Raw genomic sequence first — 19,600 nt, forward strand, 5'->3', positions numbered from 1 at the left:
CATTACACACTATCAATATTATTGTGTTAAAAACACAAAAGTGTGATTTTATCCGATTACTCGATTAATCGATGAAAAAATCGACAGAATACTCGATTAAAAAAATATTCGATAGTTGCAGCCCTAATCGTTACCATGACGAATTACATCACAGTATCCTTTTCTGAGCACGTGGTGGGCACTGTCAGTACTTTTGAAAGTAACTACCAACTTAATGCGACATGAAAAAATACAGAACGTGGAAACACACAAGGTGTGACAGATAGAACACCATCATGTCAAGAGTGCATGTGATTATTTTTTCTTATTTGATTTTTACAGTTATATTTTTACATAAAAATTTTGAATGTAGGATTACTGTCTTGCTATTTTGCTGGTGTGTTATGTCTACAAAAGAGCTCAGAAGAACTAAAGGCTGAGTGAACATTGTTTTCCAACCGCAAGTATGACACTGTTCTCCTGCCTTATCAACAGTCTCGGCAGAGCCAACAAAGTGCCATCACCACCATCATCATCGCTATGCCCAGCGTCGTGTCGGGTGGTGACGCACCAGAGATGACTGACTCATTCCAGCTGTCCGGGTCGCTGTAAAACTCGTCCAGACGCACGTTCTCCTTGTTCTCCCCTGCGTCCTTCCTCTGCTCCGCCTCCCCGCCCTGTGGCTCCGCCTCCGTGCTGGAATTGCGTGACAGACGCCCGTCCAAGCGCCGTTTGGGGGAGCTGCGAACCTCCTTGCCATGGAAACTGAGGAAGCACAAACAAATAATACAAACAAACAAACAAACACAGCTTCCACGCAGCTAGAGCCGGTCAGCACGTCCCAAACGATGCTGTGATTATACTGTTACTGCATTACAGCGAAACATTAGTGAATACTTCACTAATCATCGTGGCATGCAAACAAACAGACCTATTTCATCCATTAAGAGCAATTGAGACTGGTCAGTTTGCCCACACAACAGAAATGAATGTGATTTAATTGTGATTTTATTTAGGGCTGTACAATATTTCAGATTCCATGTTTCTAATCTCTTGCCTGTCCTGCCTGTGTTTCGTGGCCAACGCACGGTGCAGTTCCTCTATAATGCAGCTAGGGGGCAGCGGCGGGTGCACAATCCCCAGGTGTGGGGAGCCGGTGGGAGTGGACATGCGGCCCCTCAGCGTGTCTTTGGGGAGAGTGAAGTTCCTGGGTAGGGTGGCAGGGGCAGGCCTTGTGTGAGAGGGATGAGAACCTGGGCCAAAACAGCAGAACACACAAACTCGGAACCGCCTCTAATACGGACCTTTACTAACACAACAGCAATGTTTTATTACTCTGTACGTCATCGTTAAGAATGCAGGAACTTGGTCTGGTCAGCAACAATGTGTAGAGCATGCAGTAGAGATAATGAAGGAACTGGTCATCAAATACTAACTGTCAAGGCTGCCTAATCTGGGAAGGAGCTTAGCAGGCAATTTGGGGGGAGGAGTGTGAGTTTCTCTGAGTGCTGGCTCCGCCTTCAGCCCCGCCTTCATCTCCACCTTCAGTTCAGCAATCAGCCCCGCCTTCAGCCCTGACTTCAGCTCCGCCTTCAGCCCTGCCTTCAGCTCCGCCTTCAGTCCCGCCTTCAGCTCCTCTGGGTTTTTGATGGCTTCAGTGGGATCAACACTGTCCTTGCCAGAAGGGTCTGAGAGCAAAGTCTCTTCATCCTCCTCTTCCTCGCGACTGTGTTCCGCTGCAGTCTCTGCTTTCCCTGCGGCATCTTGTACTGTAAACACAGAGACCAGGAAGGATTTTTAAGAAGCTTGCGATCTCTGTTGCCACCAAGTGGTCTTTGGGTGAGATTCATTCTTGAAGGCGTAGATGCTGCCATCTTTCAAACATGGTTGTGTTGCAACACTGGACCACCAGTTGACATTTAACCAGACAAAGTGATGTCATTGAAATCAGTATGCTTGTTGCAATAGGTGACGGAGGAAAAAATAACAATAAACTATCAGGGCTCCGCTAGTCTTGCCTGTGGATGGACTGTCCTCGTCTGATCCCAGGTCCTCCGCGGTGCTGGCCAGCGGTGCCCGGGGCTCGTCCTCCCTCTCGTCCCCATCCGAGTCCTCCTGCACGGGGGCATCCGCCTCCTCTGAGTCTCCCCCATATGCCAGACCTGGGGGGGGGGGGGGGGCGACACACACTTCTAAACCAAACTGCCTTGGATAAACCTTCTATAAGGCTCAGGATCCACATTGTCTATGCTACCACGTAAAAGCTTTTGTTCAGCCAAGCGATGCTAATCAGGCAGCAATAGCCAACCAAGACAAGTGGCCACAGCTGCCAGGTGTCATGACATCACACTAACAGGCGGTAGTACATTTAATATATTACATCATCACTGCTTAGCTGCACGGTGCCTTTAATGTCACCATAATGTTAACTACCCAATTATTTAAACAGAGATATATTGCTGAAATGTCTGCCTAGGTCCTCCCTGAAGGGAGGATGCACAACTGCATCTGTCATCACTCTCTCATGAACGCCCAATGGCTCCCCCTGGTGGCCATGCAGGGCACAGCGAGTTGGCTCCAGCATGCGGTGTGTGAAACAGTGGGGAGGCGCTAACGAGTCCTGCTGTCACAGTGGGAAGGTAAAGGAGAGTGTGTGGCTCTTTCTCACCTTTGCTAGCCTCTGCCAGGCCCTTTTTCACCAGTTCGTCATGTCGTGCTGTTGCTTTCCGCTCCAGGACTGTGGGGGGCAGCACACAATGTTAAGAGGACATAAAAGACATAATGAAGTGGGGGGAAATGAAAGCAGGTCTGTTTTTCTATGTTTAGACAGAGTATGACTTAAAACGTGCGTCTCATCCGAGGAGGATGTTATTCGCCATTTACAATGACCTTATAGTTTGGTTTGGAACCAATTTCAAGTTTATGCTCGATAAATAAATATGCATATGCTTATGGTGACAGAACTGTCAGAGAATGTGAGCCAGTTTAGAATCTGTGATCGGGTAACCAATCGAAATGAAAGAAACCTTTCAGTCCATGAAACCATTAGATCATGCTGTTCTGTTCTATTTACTCAGCACTGTAACGGTTCTGACCACAACACGCCTGAAGTGCACTGATATACAATTTCCCTCAGCAATAATCATCATATCGCCCACCTCTAATCTTCAGACGTGGCTGCCGACAGAGGCCCCGCCCCCTCTCACCTGTAGAGCTCTGACGTAACTTCTCATTTTTCTTCTTCCTCCACTTCCAGGGTTTGAAGATGCGGCCCAGACTGGCCAGCTTGCTGTTCCGCCGAACAGGGGGCGTGCGGATCCCCGTCACCTGGCAACCAGAGTGAAGCGTTCTCTGCTGCTCCATAACATCTGTGGAGGGGAAGAACGGAGACTCTCACTCCGTCTGGCTCTCAAACAGCAACTGACAGAGAGGCGGTAAAGAGGAGGTATTCCACTGCACATCCTGAATACAAAATCTGCTTCTGTGTTTCGTAATCACCAGTAGTTCATTTATGTCATAGCAAATTGGTATTTAAATGAGAGCCCTTGATATTTAGATTCTACGGACTTGTCTCGCTCCCTTTACGAAGGTGTCAGGCAGGTTAACGAGCTGGGGGAACTCCAGCTGAACACCTCTGCTCAAAGGTCTGTTCAGTTTTGCCACACTGAGAGGAGGTAATTAAGTAACAATCACTCGTCACAAGGCAAGCACAAGATGGTGAACACCACATGCTATTAGAAGAGCAGGTGTTAATTGAATCTGATACTTAAGTGAAAAGTACTCTACCCAGAGGATTCGTTCTCAGAGGAGGAACCGCATCTGGGTCATCTCCCCAACGGCAATGCAATCGTTATAATTAACCATTGGACTACGCGTGTAGATCCACAGAAACCACAGCTGTCTGTGATGGTGCTCAGCCTAGCGTGTGTTCAGGAAAAAGAGGGTAACGTCCCTGGAAGCGCACGAGCGGGTTAGACTGCTGTTAGTCTGGTGCGTGGCTCCAGTTTCTCACACAGCTTCATGGATGTTCATCCTCCAGGAACAGGGAGGAGCACCTGGCCTCTGGCCTCTCTGAGCACTCTGCAGGTCGTCGGCCTGCGCAGAGGTCCGCAGTGCACACAAGCTGGAGCCCCGCCTGCCACGGCACGAACGGCCCGGCCACCGCAACCACGCAAATCAACCGCTTTAAAAGAAGCCTCTTCACACACAGGGGTGCTGTCCACTTACACCGACGGGCCAGGCCGCGCCCAGAGACCACCAGCCTAATCCACACTGCTCACTGGCCGTACGCAGCAGTCAGGAAGACATCATCCTGCATGCCATATCTGCTCTTGACCCTTGGTCAGGCTGATCGTTGACACCCCTGGTGGTTCTAAGACGGACATGCACGATTGGGCCCCTGAGCCCCATTCACCACAAGGGCCCCCAGAACAGCCGTGGGAGGTGAGATGGGCTCCAGGCCACTGCTGCATGAGGCAGCGTGCGAGCCACGGGTGCAGAAATAGCGCTCTCCCACGCAGTCTCACCGAGACAGAGAGCAGACACCTCCGCCATGGCACAGATGAGCCGTGGGCTGCGTCAGGAGCTCAGGGTTCTATCTCCGTCCCAGCCACCACAGCGCCACATGTACTGGAGCCCAAAGGAATAATAATAATAAGAAAAAATAAACAGAAAACCACACAATAACACCACTACCTGCTCACATCTGACGAAAGACCAGAGTATCAAAACAAAGGACAAACAAGGATAATAGGAATTCATTTATTTATATATATTTGAAACAATTGACAACTTTGCTTAAAGGATAGGATGTGATCTCACTCTTTGCTGTATTAGTTAGGTTGGCAAAATGGCATTAGGCATCGGCCGGTTTGCTAAAGCATTCACTGAAGTACTGGTGAGTCACTCTGAGGCTGTACTGGTGAGTCACTCTGAGGCTGTAGTGGTGAGTCACTCTGAGGCTGTAGTGGTGAGTCACTCTGAGGCTGTAGTGGTGAGTCACTCTGAGGCTGTACTGGTGAGACACTCTGAGGCTGTACTGGTGAGTCACCCTGAGGCTGTACTGGTGAGGGAGTCTATCTGAGGTTCTGAGACTTGTGAGTCTATCTGAGGCTCTGAGACCGGTGAGTGACTCTGAGGCTGTACCAGTGAGACACTCTGAGGCTGTACCAGTGAGACACTCTGAGGCTGTACCAGTGAGACACTCTGAGGCTGTACCAGTGAGACACTCTGAGGCTCTGAGACTGGTGAGTGACTCTGAGGCTGTACCAGTGAGACACTCTGAGGCTGTACCAGTGAGACACTCTGAGGCTGTACTGGTGAGTGACTATGAGACTGTACTGGTTAGTGACTCTGAGGCTGTACTGGTGAGCCACTCTGAGGCTGTACCAGTGATGTGATCCAGCCACAGGGCTCCAGGTAAACATCTCTGTAGCGAGGCCCCCCTACAGAGCCCAGGGGTGAGGAGATAAACGCAGCAGTAGTTACTGTGCTCTCCACTCAGCCACCGTCGTCTAGTCAACGACTCGTCACACGGCCGATTCTATCAAACCACAGCAGCTCACACAGACGTTGTCCACAACCAAGCATGACGAGAACCCCCTGCTTGAGCCACAGGTGAGCAGCATTACCACAGCTAACTGCTTCACTGGGAAGAGCACAAATCCCATGCGAATGCACTCGTGATACACCCAACATATTTACGCATGCAGCGGTGTCTCACGAAACGTGTCTCACGAAGACTGCTGCTTCGCATGCATAAAAGGGAAAAACCTCTGGACCCGAAAGAACCAGAACCGGGTCAAGTGGCTTGGGTTCGGCACGCCCGACTGACGGCACCCAATTCAGGTCAAGCCTTTCAGATGCTGCGGATAGGCGCGCTCTGGGTCAGACTGCCGTTGCCATGGTTACTGCTCTGGATGCTGCAGAAGCGTGAGAGCATAAGAGAGAAATTTGGGTGGGGGTTGCTGGGCGTACGGGGATGCTGTTGCCACGCAGAGTGACAAGGAAGCCTGCTGCAGCCAATCAGAGGCCTGGAAATGCTTCATGCAAGTCAGGTATCCCTCTATTTTTAATCTGTGCATGGCAGGGATGTTGTTTTGACAACCTGATAATCACATGATTTCAATCAGGTACAGAGAGATGTACAGACATGAGCCTTAAAGTGCCTTCAAATACAATACATCTGCTTACGCTGCACGGAGATACATGTGTGCAAAATCTGGGTTCTCCCCTGACATGGTGCATAGCTGTGCTCTCCAGGAGGAACATTTCAATCAATAAGCACACACACTTTTACATTTCTATACCTTCACTACATGCCCTGAGCGTTTAATAATGTGATGCACCATATAAAATGTCCTTCACTAACTTTATTTTAATATCAGTTTCAGATTAACTATAGCACGTGTAGCCTACTGTATGCAAAATATATTGCAGTTAAGTTGTTAGCGTTAGGTGAAGTTTTAAACCACGCGGAGTGCCTTTTTTGTGCGCGCCACAACGAACTCAAACTCAGTACACACGACGTGAGGTTGATTAATAACCTCACCACAGAAGTAAATATAAACATAATCAGTTAACACTACACTCACGTGTCTTTTCCAGTTACTTCCCAACGGCGTCTCCCAGTTGAACGCGCCCTCCCGAAAGCCTCTTAACTGAAAACCTTACGGTCACACATGGAAAGTGATCTTAAAGCGTGCAACGCCCGTGGAATATCAGACACGCTCTCTCCCTCGCTGCTGAGAGCAACGGTGGGATTTGTAAAACCGTATTTAAATTATTTCCAGCCCAAATCAAACTGCACTCTTCGTGTCTTCACAGAAAGCATATGACTATGCAGCACCGCCAACACGTCGACTCAAAATCACTCCCGCGTGCTCACCGCACCCTTCGGCCCCGGTACAACTACACAGCAGTTCGGCATGATGCGCGTTCTGCGCGAGTCTTTCGGGGGACGCTAAAATGTTGCAGGATTTTTTAATTTGAGGAAATAATGTAAGTCATTGAACTTATTTATCCACAATTAAGCACAGCCATTCTTCCCAGTAACATGTCTAACCTTGTTTAACTCGTTTTGTACGTTTTAATAGGCCACGCGGTTTGCTTGAACCTACAGTTAAAAGGATATTATTATGTATACAAGCAAAGACAGAAATGAAAACACGACATTTAAACTGTACAGCTAAGTGTGGTTTGTTCAACTTGAAGTATGCATTTGCATATCACATTGAGTAAACGTTTAAATTATACCTTCACTTAACCTTAAATTTCCCTGTCTGGCTCAGAATATTTCTGCACATCAATACAAACACCACCGCACCAGAAATTCAAGTGAATATAACTGTAGGTCCCCCTAGCAAATGGCCTACAGCGTCTCCGTTATTTTGCTGAGAGTTTGTAGTGTTACATAATGCTTCCTATTCACAACACATCTGGGTACATGCACGCGAGGGGTCCTCTTCCACAGATTTGGACGCTCCCCCTAAACTGGTGACTCTCGTTTACTTCAGAGTGACGTCACGGCGACCGCATCTCGCAGGTCATATGACTCTCATGCACTCTTAACACGGGACGGGTTCGTGGTTGATCGTGACCGTGCCTGTTCCCCACACACAAACATGCCATTGCATTTTTCCAATCTCTCCGTACATGCAACGAATACTACTGCTGTTTTTGCTTGAGTATCGCTTCATTTAAAGAGAAAACAAACATTTCCTACAAATTAATACAGCCCAAACTGAAACCAATTGTACAGTCGAATGCCCGTGTATAATTTTTTTTGTAGTAACTACACTCTTTTGTAGTACCTATTATACTGAACATGTTGCCTACAGCACGTATTTGTTTTCTGAACAAATAACAATAACCAAGGCTGGCATGGAGTGACGGTGTGTGAGCGAGCACCGTGGGCACGGGTTTCACGACCGCACCACTTGGCGTCCCCGCGCAGCCGGGAGCGACGGATCAAAGCGCCGTGAAGCGTTGCGAAATGTCAAGAGGCTTGTTGTGTTGGCGCATACCGCCGTTTGCACACGAGCGTTCATGGGCTCGCTAAATAACTCACGACTCTGGCTAACGCACGACGCGAACTAGGCCGTGCTGTAAAATTGATTAGTTGTGGTCCAGGTTTTTTTTTCGGTTTCCCGCCTCTCGCCCTGCATCGCTCTATATCTGCGGGGCTAATTGCTATGTAACATGAGTTCGCCCAGCAGGGCTGCACTTCAGTCCGACGAGCCCTTTAACTGAATGTAGCCCAGATTGTGACAGCAATCAATGTGCCTGTAGAAACAGAATCCTCTGCGGTTTTTAGTGGTTTCCATTGAGACAGTGTGAAGGTTAGTAGCGCTTACGAAGATGCATCAAATATAATAACGCGAATGGAATTGAAAGGCCGAATTGGTCTCTTGGGAGAGAGGAGGAGAGCACTAATGTCCCTGAAAAGAGGTGCCCTCTCTCTCTCTCTCTCTCTCTCTCTCTCTCTCTCTCTCTCTCTCTCTCTCTCTCTCTCTCTCTCTCTCTCTCTCTCTCTCTCTCTCTCTCAGCTCAGCAGACGTATGATAGCCACTACTGTTTCATTATGTAATTTAAGAATACGTGAATGAGGTCCGATAGAATGGGCGAGCTATCTATACACTGGTCTTGCGTATGGTCATAAGTTAATCCACCCAGCGGGTGTAGAGGGACAGGCCGCTCGCCACAACAATAGCAGCTATGGTGCAGAAATACAACAGAACTTTGCCAGCTAAGTGCATTACAATTGATTTCCCTGCACGCTGGAAGTACACCTTAACCGAATACGAAGAGGATTATTGATAGGCTATAACTGAGTGGAGGGAAACCGCATTCTTGTTTACATTTAGCATTAAATATTCAAAAGGTGCTGAGTTTGTGGGTTTCTTTCTGCCGTTGGTCACGGGTTCAAGCGGGGTCCCCACTAAGGTTTTCTTTTCTTTTTTACCAGAGCAGCCCGTGTCTCTTCGTGATCGTTCTGTTTCTCTTTCAAGCACGACCTCAAAAGTGAGTCACTTCCCAGGAACCAATTTTCATCAGCTGGCCAAGCAGAATGTGTCATTATTATACGTGAATTTAACAAAATTGCTCCCCAGATAGACTTTCCGGAACAAGTTAACATCCAGTCAAAAGTTAATGGCATAAGTTAACGGTAAAATATCCCACCATGTCATACACTTGTAAATATGCTGAGTCATCCATATTCAATTACCATATAATTTTTTTAGTTTCTGAGAGCAAACTTTTTGTGACTCATGGAGACATAACAGTCCTGACCTTCTTTGAAACATACATAATACAGTCCATATACCTTGCAATGATGATGTGAATATTGATGCAAGGTGATTACATTTATAAAACGACTTCATGCTACGTGTAGAGATTCTGGGAGGCGCTGTAACGAACTCCTCCACAGCACCCAGCTCCAGGGTTCCTGTGTTCCAACAGGGCCACACGGTAAAGCCTCAAAGCTGCATGTCTGTAGAGTGCTCCATCAGTGCTGTGACCCATATGTGGTCCAGGGCAAGGTGTCTCCATCAGTGGAGAAGTTCTGAATCAAACGTCTTCTGTAGTTTACAGTTCTAGAATGTTCTTTAAAGGGCCAGCATGCTTTAGAAGACATACATAGTAGCTTCTACACTCACTTCCTACTGAGTGAGAGCTTCCTGACACTGGAAACTTTGCATTTGAGGACAGAAGTATTCTACATACATACAGCACCTAACCTGGTAAAATATACTTACTGGCATATGGCATAAAATACTCAATGTCTTAAGGCTTACTTCTGCTATACAACTGCTATAAACACATTTTCCAGAAAAAAACATGTTTATTTATTAAATGAATTGATTTATTGCTTGAGGAATCTGTGATTGAATATGAGGTTTAAGTTCAAATCTCTCTGTCTCTTTTCTCTCACAGTCTGGTCCTGCTTGCTTTTCATTCTTATTTGCTGCCTTCTGCCTCTGTCATGATGGCGCAGGTCACGGCCTCTCAAGGCCTGCCTGCTGGAGCAGGGAACAGCGTGGGTGACGCCCTTCTGGCTTAATTACTGCTGGGAGAAAATGCACAGTAATGTCTTCCTTCACTGTAACAGAAACATACTCCATTTTGTCTAGACAGGAAAAATGCCAGGACTCCACTCACACCTGAAGTATGTATTAATGTCCAGTTAGAACAGTAAGAGTTCATTTAAAACCTCTACAGATCACTACAGACATCTACAGACCTCTACAGATCCTTACAGACGTCTACAGATCTCTGCAGACCTCTACAGACCACTTTAGACCTCTACTGGACTCTACAGATCTTTACAGACCTCTACAGATCTCTACAGACTTCTACTAACCTCTACAGATCTTTGCTGAGGTCTACAAATCTCTGCAGATTTCTACACACTTGTACAGATCTCTTTCAGAACTCTACATATCTCTACAGACCTCTACAGTTCTCTTCAGACCTCAATAGATCTCTACAGACCTCAACAGATCTCTTCAGACCTCTACATATCTCTTCAGACCTCTACATATCTCTACAGACCTCTGCATATCTACAGATCTCTGCAGGTTTACCTCTTTTGCTACCCCATTCATGTTTTGTTTGTGCAAAGTTTTGCTTTTCTTCAACTCCTTAAAATTTAGGTCAGTGCATAAAACATACATAGAGAATACGCTCAGGGCCGATGCACACATAGGCCATGTCTGTGCTCAGGTACCAAGGACAAGACAAGTCCACGTGTTTGGTGCAGTAGTGTCTGCACACAGAGTTCATGCTTCTTTTCCATAACATGTATCATATGACTGCACATTTACATTTACGGCACAAGAAGAACAAAACTGCAGACATGGCGTTATTGGCACTTCAAAATGTATGAAGCATAAGCCGAGCATGACAACCCAATCCATGCACAAGAAAAATGTCACACAATTACCATTTACCGCACATAGTTTCAAAGGGCATATGGGGCCCCTTATATAGGCTATGGAGCATGTCTGATTTGACCTGACTGATCTGACTTGAAAGGTGAGCGTATCATTATCAGCTTCCCGACACCCTGTATGACCAATAGAAAGTACTTTTGATTCACAACAGATTCGATAGCTTCATTTGCTCATTTGCTTTTTGAGCTAATCTGCTGTCATGCAAACTGTGCAGACTGGCAATTTAATGAACTGAGGAGAGATGTGAGTGACAATTTCAAATCATAATCTCATTGCTCTCTCAAGCCTAGGTTTGCAAGCTGGTCACATTCTCTTCTTCAGACTGACCTGCCTTCCCCAACTGCCTGTGACCAGCGCCAATTAGCACTGAAGCATACACTGCAATCTCCCTCCTACTGTCACTCATCCCAGTCAGCCAATGACAGAAGCAGAGCCCTGGTCTCCTGCAACGTGACTGGCTCAGAATTACATCATAATATTTGGGAAATCACTGTCCGTGGTGCTGAAGCGGTCAAAGGACAGGGACAGGGACATCTCTGCACAGTACTGGGGGGAGGGGAGTTGTATAGGGAACAAGTCAGACATTGGATGTTAAGACTGCAGGCTCACAACAAGGCTGCATATTCAACTCTGCAAACCTCCCTGTCAGCATGACAAACTACAGCTCTTGCAGAGAAGAGAGCCACTGTTAACCCGGCACATGGAGACCAGAATGAGGCCACGAGCTGATGCAGCAAAACATTCAACAGTCAAACCTTCAACAGATACTTTACAGCAGCAACAACAGAAAGCAATTGCATTTTAAAATTAATTCAGTTTCATGTGTCCAACAGTCAGAGAGCATTATTCCACTATGATTTGTACGATGTGTATGACACCCTGAAATTAATGTAGTGATCTAATGCTTCAAAACTTGTTCTAAATAAATAGAACATGACCTTGACCGATTTAAGAGGAACGATTTTTCAGTGTCGCCTTTGTAATTTACTTCTTTCGTGACTCTTGCCGTGACTCTTGCAGAGTTTCTCAGTGTCCAGTCTATACCAGTCCTGAATCAATGTTTCGCTCTCCTTTCATTCTTAATGCAAAATAATGTCTGCATGGTACAGGGTATAATCAGCACCACTTATACCATCGTGCACTTGGAGAGTGTGGAGAGAGACAAAAACATTTCCCTGGACAACTCAACTCACTGCTCAGTTGAACCCAGTTCACATCCATTTTCAAAACTCGACATTTAACTCGAACAAACAGTACTCATAATTTTCTTTGTATCTCTCCTTTAGCCAGTGATCCCAGTGGGGAAAGTCTGCCTATGCTATTCTAGCTACAGACAAGACTCCTCTTGTCCTGAGGAGGTCAAGGCTGAGTTGCTTTATGCCGTCTCTGTTTCTCTATCACTCATTCTCCATATCTCTCTCTTTAAATCTGTACAGTACAGCAGTGGTACAGAAGGACGTAAGGGCAGACTGTGTAGCAGGCACAGCAGGTGACCTTGGCCAGTACAAAGCATCCCATGTTCCCGCCCCTCCCGTCCGGCCAGGTGGAGAGGTGACCATGTGGCCAGGTAACCACTGACCATCGCAGCGCTTGCAAGCGTGTCCCAGATGACCCTCCACGTTGCCTTAATGGAGCACACGGGTCGACAAGTGCAAGCTGTCTGGGACAGAGATCAGGTGTAATGGTAAATGTACGAGAGAGAGTTCATTCAGGACCCAGACAGGTATGTAGACGCAGAGCACCGCTGTGCTGTGCTCTTGTTCAAACGGACGTGCTCGGCGCTGTTCTTGGCCTTCGCACAGATGCTGCGTGGACTCTTTTCGGTCGTGGCAGGTGCATTTGGCAGCGTTTCCAGTCTTTTAACCTCAGTCTTCAAGTCTGTCTGCTCTGTCGCCAGGGGAGAAGTCAGGCAAATGGCCCAGTTTGCAGCGCAGGGCAGAGTTTCTAAGTGCAGGGTTTCTGACAGCCCTGTGAGGAGAATGCTACACCGTCCTCTCAGGTAGAAACCCTGCCTTGCATTCTCAGCATCAGAGTAAGATTTGATCACAATTAACGTAAAACAGAAAATTGCTGGGTGTGTATGGAGTGGCTACTGTGTTTCTGAAACTAGAAGCTGGCACAGCATGCATCAGAGGCCATTAGCAGTGGTTAGATTCGGATCTTTCTGCTGATCTCACCCTGAGGGCCTGTGTTTGGGCTGCGGTCTGATTGGAGCAATCTCAGCACGGATGCAAAAAATGTCACGAGGGGGAGGAGGAATGCTGACATTCATCACACAAATATATTTGAAGCACTTGCAGACAGCAAGGTTTGAAAAGTCAAACAAGTACAAACATACAGTTCGAATCATGAGATATGCAAATCAGATATGCAAAATCATAGATTTTCCTTTTTTTACAGTAAAATATTTGCAGATAATCATCAAATCTGCAGAAGCTCCTTGTCGTAATGATCAGTATGACATGTGTTTTGAGTCCTTTTCCTTATACCCAGTGAAGACGTATGTATCCTGGACTTTTGTGGTCAGCTTTCTTACAATGTCTGTTGTAAAAGGCAATAAGGAAATAAAATGCAATTGTCTTCACTATGATCACTATGATTCACTGTGATCGAGGACTGGCAGTGCTGTTCTTCTCATTCAGTGCTTTCCTCAGAACACCACAAATTAATCACCACACTGAATATTCATACAGCATCTATATATAGGAACCTGAAGAGTACAACCCAAATGATAGCTATTAGATTATGGGACTGAAGCACTCGCTTAATAATAACACCAACAATAACAGTTGGCTCTGAATGCCGTATATATAATGTACTGTATATATAATGTACTGTATATAATCCGACAGAATATATGTGATTCTTAGCCAGTGAAAAGAACACATTGGGGGGGGGGGGGGGGGCAGCACGAGTGTGGCAGCTTATTTCACCAGGAGCAGCTGCACACTTTGGGGTGTGGATAATCCGGGGAGAGGACACCCTCGAGCTGCAGTACAGACCTCATCAGTAAAACACAAGCCTCCTGTCTGATTTAGGGGCAGTTTATTCTAAAACATAAAGCCCTATTTGCATGCATTAAGGTCAAATACAAACTGTATTAATACCCTGTCTCTCATGCTTAGCTCAGTGGAGAATGCCGTGCATCCGCATTGAAAACCAAAGCATACAACATTATTGTGTAGCAGGGCTATTGAGGGTAGACACTGCTGTTGAGACCACAGACAGTGCTGCATCACTTCACCACTGCATGGGTTGAGCAGACAGGCCACGCCTCCCCTCGTCCCTCCGCTCTAGTGAGCAGCACATTAGAACAGTGTGACTCCTACTGTTTGGATGTGTCTAATGTTTGATGGAGAGAATAAGTGACAGGGTGCCAGAGGTCAGGTGTGTCAGTGGGCTGGGTGGATGCAGGCTGTTGGGTATGTCAGTTGTTGGGTGGATGTCAGAGGGTTGGTGGATGTCAGTAGTTGGGTATGTTAGTGGTTGCGTGGATGACAGTGGGGTGGTGGATGTCAGTTGGGTATGCACTGTAAACCCGGATTTTATATCTACTCAACTGTTTAATTTCAATGTACATAAATATTTAAGTTTTATTGCATTATTATCAGTATATTGTACTCATATTTGCACACACTGAAATTTACTAACAATTTTAAGTTTAATGAACTGAAAATTAAATGTTTTCAACTGATCAACTTAAATACTTTATTGTTGAACACTTTTCCGCCATTTTGTTAGCTTGCTGTTTGTAGTCAGGCCAGGCAGACACATATAGGCAAAACACAAGTCCGAGTTGCAGTTTGTTTTAACCAATGCGGCCGATTTTTTTTACCTGCTGCGTTTTATTCGGTAGCCTAGGCTGTTTACGAGCTGTGTTTTCTTTTAATATTAACATTATTTGTTGACGGATATTCTCACGGCTTTTGCAACAAGTGAACCACATAGAATTTTGGTGATGGACAACTTGGCCAATCTACCCCAGGCCGTCTGTCTTCTTTTCGGCCTCATCTATGCCCTTCACCTGGTCTACCCTAATGGCATGAAAAACACTTTCTGCTTTATGCAGCAAGTAATGCTCAAAATTGGTAGTCGTGAACTGCCACCCAAACTTCAGACTTTAAAAATTCAGCTTGTAGTGTAAAACTACATGTTTCTGTCTTTGTTTTTGCTCTTGTGTTCTGTTTGTGGTGTCCACATTATGGCCTACAATTCATGAGCAAGTTCTCTTTTACTTCCTAGTCAGAATGTCTTATATACCAGTAAGTAGGATGTCAGTAGCTGGGTATGTCAGTTGTTGGGTGGATGTCAGTGTTTGAATGAATGTCAGTGGTTGGGTGGATGTCAGTGGTTGGGTATGTTAGTGGTTGGATAGATCTCAGTGGTTTGGTGGACATCAGTGTTTGAGTGAATGTCAATGGTTGGGTGGATGTTGGTGTTTGGGTATTTTAGTGGTTGGGTGGATGTCGTGGTTTGGTATTTTAGTGGATGGGTGGATGTCGTGGTTTGGTATTTTAGTGGTTGGGTGGATGTCGTGGTTTGGTATTTTAGTGGTTGGGTGGATGTCGTGGTTTGGTATTTTAGTGGATGGGTGGATGTCGTGGTTTGGTATTTTAGTGGATGGGTGGATGTCGTGGTTTGGTATTTTAGTGGTTGGGTGGATGTCGTGGTTTGGTATTTTAATGGTTGGGTGGATGTCGTGGTTTGGTATTTTAGTGGTTGGGTGGATGTCGTGGTTTGGTATTTTAGTGGATGGGTGGATGTCGTGGTTTGGTATTTTAGTGGTTGGGTGGATGTCACTGATTTGGTGGATGTCAGTGTTTAAATGGATGTCAGTTTTTAAATGGATGTCACTGGATCATATTCCTTTCTCCTTCAATGCTCCCTCCATCATTCTCTTCTTTCTTTCCTTCTCTTCCTTCATCCCTCCCTCCATAGAAGCTCCTGAGTGGTCATGGCCCTGTTTTTGTCTCTTTTCACCAAGTGTGTGTTGAAGAGGTGACTTCACAGCTGAAGCAGAAGCGCTGTGCTGATAAAAGGGCTCCAAGCCAGGCTGGGTGAGCCAGGCTGGGTGAGCCAGGCCGGGCGGACCGGGCCAGGGCCAAAGCCGCTGTGTCTCCACCGGACCTCATCCGGCCAGGCTGTGCAGTAAACAGGCGAAATTGAGCATCTAACGCTGACAGTGCTGGCTAACATGTCCTTAAGGGCCGAGGGCGATGAGGACACGCTGAGGAGTAAATGTGATGTGTGCGACGCCAACCTCGGCCCTTAGATGGGCTCTCACAGCATGTTCCAAGGTTCTTACATAATGACTGCCCGAAAAAATAGGGTGGCATTCAAAATTACACAAGGACACAGAGAACTAAACTGGTGCCCTGTTGTCAAGGTAACAACCTGTAAAACCATGCTCGCATGAATTTGGCATGGAATGTCTTGACCACCCAAGGTGAAGCAATTAAAATGGTGATGTTTTAGCCACAGAACAGAGCAAACAGCTGGGGCAGGACGGTAGTGCACGGCTCCTTGTTACTTTTGCACAAGCACTGGGGGAATTTTGCAACTCCGGTGCTAATATGACTACATGATTTTTAATAGACATCATCACTTTGAAATTGGTAAATGTTTTTTAAACAGTGTGGCAAGTATAGGTTAAAAAATTTTGACCCACTGAGTTCATATTATGAGTTTTCAGTGAAGGCCCTAGACCAACATGAGTAAGCAGGTAACTATGCCAACAGACGTCACAGATATATCACAGTGTGAAGTGATTCCCTGCAAAACCAAGGATGAATTTACTCCAGCTGTCCGTGTACAAACAAAGGCCTGTTAACAAAGGCCTTTTAACAAAAACCTTTTAGCACAATTTAATAACTAATTCTGCCTTAGCTTTGCATATCAGGGGAATTGCAATAAATCTGCTACAGCTGTCATTATTCACGCACACGTGCCTTTTAAAGCAAACCAATGCTACAAACCTCAGATACTGAATAGTTTATGATGCTGCTGAATATAGCAGCAAAAGCATATGGCTTTGCATATCTAGTTATGTAAACAGCTTGGGAATTATGATGCAAACTTATTTTCTCCTTTTGAAGATTGACATGGCATTGCAGCTACCACAGTGATCCAATATCTTACCAGTAACATTTTCGTTTTTGTCATAAAATACCATCATAACCAGGACAGGAAAGACCCACCTGTTGGAGTTCTACAAGTTAATGTCTGTCCCTCAGCACCTTAGGGGGGTGATGGCTTGTGCCTTACATTCATTTTGTCACTACATCCACAGCTGAACACACATGCACCATGGTCATCGCCTTTCCTTCAGCTGCACTTGTGCGTTGGCGATGATGAAGGGATACAGCCGCTCATCTGTCTAAATGCATCATTTGCATTGTCAGGCTAACGTGGAGCAGGATGCTGCTTTTAATGCAGGGATTCCAAACATCTCATTACCGGTTCAAGGCTTTATGTAAAGCAATCAAACGCTCCGATAGCAAACAGCTGACTGAAGAGCCCCTGTGTATTCTATAAAAGCAAGTAGAACTGATTAAGGAACGCAGGCTGTGCACGGTGTGTGAGACGTTTGAGCAAACATGAATGCCCAGTCAAAGGCAGCATAGCAGCCTTTATATGCGTGTTGAAGACATTGGACTCATAATGGAGGACAGAACTGTTAGCGCTGGATTGACAGTCCGTGCAACACCACATTCATTTTCCAAAATGAGCAGCCCTACCCCGCATTAGTCATGAGGAAACCCAACGCGTCATAAGACCATCAGGTCTAAACAGCCCACGCTCAGACACAGACTATCAATAAATCATGAAAATCAAGCATTCAAAAGTGTGTTCCGTGTTTAGCGACAAATGCTTTTGGCCAAGTGACATTACGAAATTTAAAATGATTCATTTTTTAAACCGGTGCTGAGAATACGTAAATCGAGCTAATGAATTCCCTGGAAAATACTGCGATACAACAGGCAGAGATGTAAGACTGGTTTGAGACATTCTGGTGAGTTTGCTGGCCTCCCCTGCAGTGAGGTGTAGCATGAATCCATTCATTCTCATACAACCTACACGCCCGATGAGCGTCTGACTTACCTGCACTGTTTGTGTACACGGCGCGAGCATCCGTAAGGATGCTCGGGTCACTTTGAGATCTACCTCGCTGCAACACACAATCCTCTGGTCCATCCGATGTAGCCATGGAGATGGAGGGATGGAGAAATGAAATATTCACAAACCAATGTGGAGCCGAGCCGACTCACCACCAACCAGCGGCAGCGTGGATGCAATTCAGTTTGACAGTTGCAGGTCCTTGCATCTGAGAGCCAGGCTCGGAGGGGAAAATCCTGTGTGTGTGTGTGTGTGTGTGTGTGTGTGTGTGTGTGTGTGTGTGAGAGAAAGAGAGAGAGCTCGCGCGCACGTTCTCGCGTGCGAACGTCGTATGTAACTGGTACATCTAAGGCGTCTTCAAATGAGTCGTCATTCACTAATTATTTATGGTCTTTAGAAAATCAAAGAACATTAAGGCTCTCGTAAATCCATGTGCGGTTATTATGCGCTATTGTAAAGACAAATGTTATATTACAACGATCTATTTTAATTACGTGTTTATCTTCACATAAGATACACATATACACTCCAAATAATGTATTCGCATACTTATTCGTATATTCGTATGCTTAGATTTGTGTCACAATGATTCAGGACAGTTAACGGAAAACGTTGCTTTTTTAGAGCTGTAGAAGAATCGAAATTTCAGAGTGTCGGACTGCGCCCTCCTGCGGTATTAAGAGAACAGCGCACTCTCTCTCGCTATCTCAGGCATGTGTGTTTATGTATTGTTTTCTATACGGTTAGAAAACAAACTTTAAAGAAAACACGTTCAACATAATTCTGGTAAGAGATTTTAAGACGACCGTTTTTAAATTAGGTCAAAACTATTTAGTACAGAAGAAATGCAAGGTTAGCTGTTATTACAATTTCATAGAAACTACAAAATGCCCTGAAAAGGCCAAACTTACATCATTAGATTAGGGGTCATCCAGCCCTTGATTTGTTATTTTTCAAATCTATACCCGGGAAGTTATAGGCTACAAGTTATTCATGTTTCAATACATTGTCTTTTATTCTGGAAGTGTAGGATATATATATATATATATATATATATATATATATATATATATATATATATATATATATATATATATATATATATATATATAAAATTGAATGCATGTAGCCTCAGGCGATTTGAGAGATCACTCTTGGAGACTGTTTCATGCTGATCTCCTACTGCTAAGCCTAAGCATATAAAACATACATATAAAACTACCCCCCCCCCCCCCCCCCCCCCCCGATAGTGGCACACTCATTTACTCATTTGCTAGAAATGTTAATGTTGGCACTACATGTCTCAGTCTCAAAGGTTGCCGACCCCTGACGTAGATAGTCGCCGTCCTGACATCTTCCATTAAAACCAGCGGGGTTGCTGCGGGGTTGCTTATTCTGTCCTATGTCCTACAGTTGTGATCAAATTTATTCAACCCCCACTGAAATAAAGTGTTTTGGCCAGTTTGACATTGATTTTGATCATTTCAGTCATCTTATTTACAATTATATCAAAGAGGCACTTATAAATTAGACAAACATAACATAATATT

At 45.5% G+C, this 19,600-nt stretch overlaps 1 protein-coding gene and 1 long non-coding RNA gene across 4 annotated transcripts in view; one reads left to right on the plus strand and one right to left on the minus strand.

Moving 5' to 3' along the window:
- Positions 1-18,302, minus strand: part of phactr3b (phosphatase and actin regulator 3b) — a 35,461-nt gene extending 17,159 nt beyond the window's left edge. The window contains exons 1-7 of one of the 2 annotated variants that reach the window (XM_077006877.1): positions 18,036-18,302; positions 3,186-3,347; positions 2,648-2,716; positions 1,998-2,141; positions 1,416-1,748; positions 1,037-1,232; positions 551-744 (exon numbers count right to left, since the gene is read on the minus strand). In XM_077006877.1, the coding sequence (XP_076862992.1) occupies positions 551-744; positions 1,037-1,232; positions 1,416-1,748; positions 1,998-2,141; positions 2,648-2,716; positions 3,186-3,347; positions 18,036-18,141 (1,204 nt within the window). In that variant the 5' untranslated portion in view covers positions 18,142-18,302. Of the gene's footprint in view, positions 1-550; positions 745-1,036; positions 1,233-1,415; positions 1,749-1,997; positions 2,142-2,647; positions 2,717-3,185; positions 3,348-6,572; positions 7,455-18,035 lie in introns of those variants that run through there. The other variant, XM_077006886.1, reaches the window with a different exon arrangement.
- Positions 6,867-11,824, plus strand: LOC143515039 (uncharacterized). Of its 2 annotated transcripts, none has more exons than XR_013131023.1 (3): positions 6,867-6,978; positions 9,916-10,559; positions 11,220-11,824. It is a non-coding gene; the product is annotated as an uncharacterized LOC143515039 (long non-coding RNA). The 2 variants fall into 2 exon arrangements; XR_013131018.1 differs by having other exon boundaries at positions 11,225-11,824.
- Positions 18,303-19,600: the final 1,298 nt, after the last annotated feature.

Source organism: Brachyhypopomus gauderio, chromosome 1 (assembly GCF_052324685.1).
Source record: "Brachyhypopomus gauderio isolate BG-103 chromosome 1, BGAUD_0.2, whole genome shotgun sequence".
Lineage (NCBI taxonomy): Eukaryota > Metazoa > Chordata > Actinopteri > Gymnotiformes > Hypopomidae > Brachyhypopomus > Brachyhypopomus gauderio.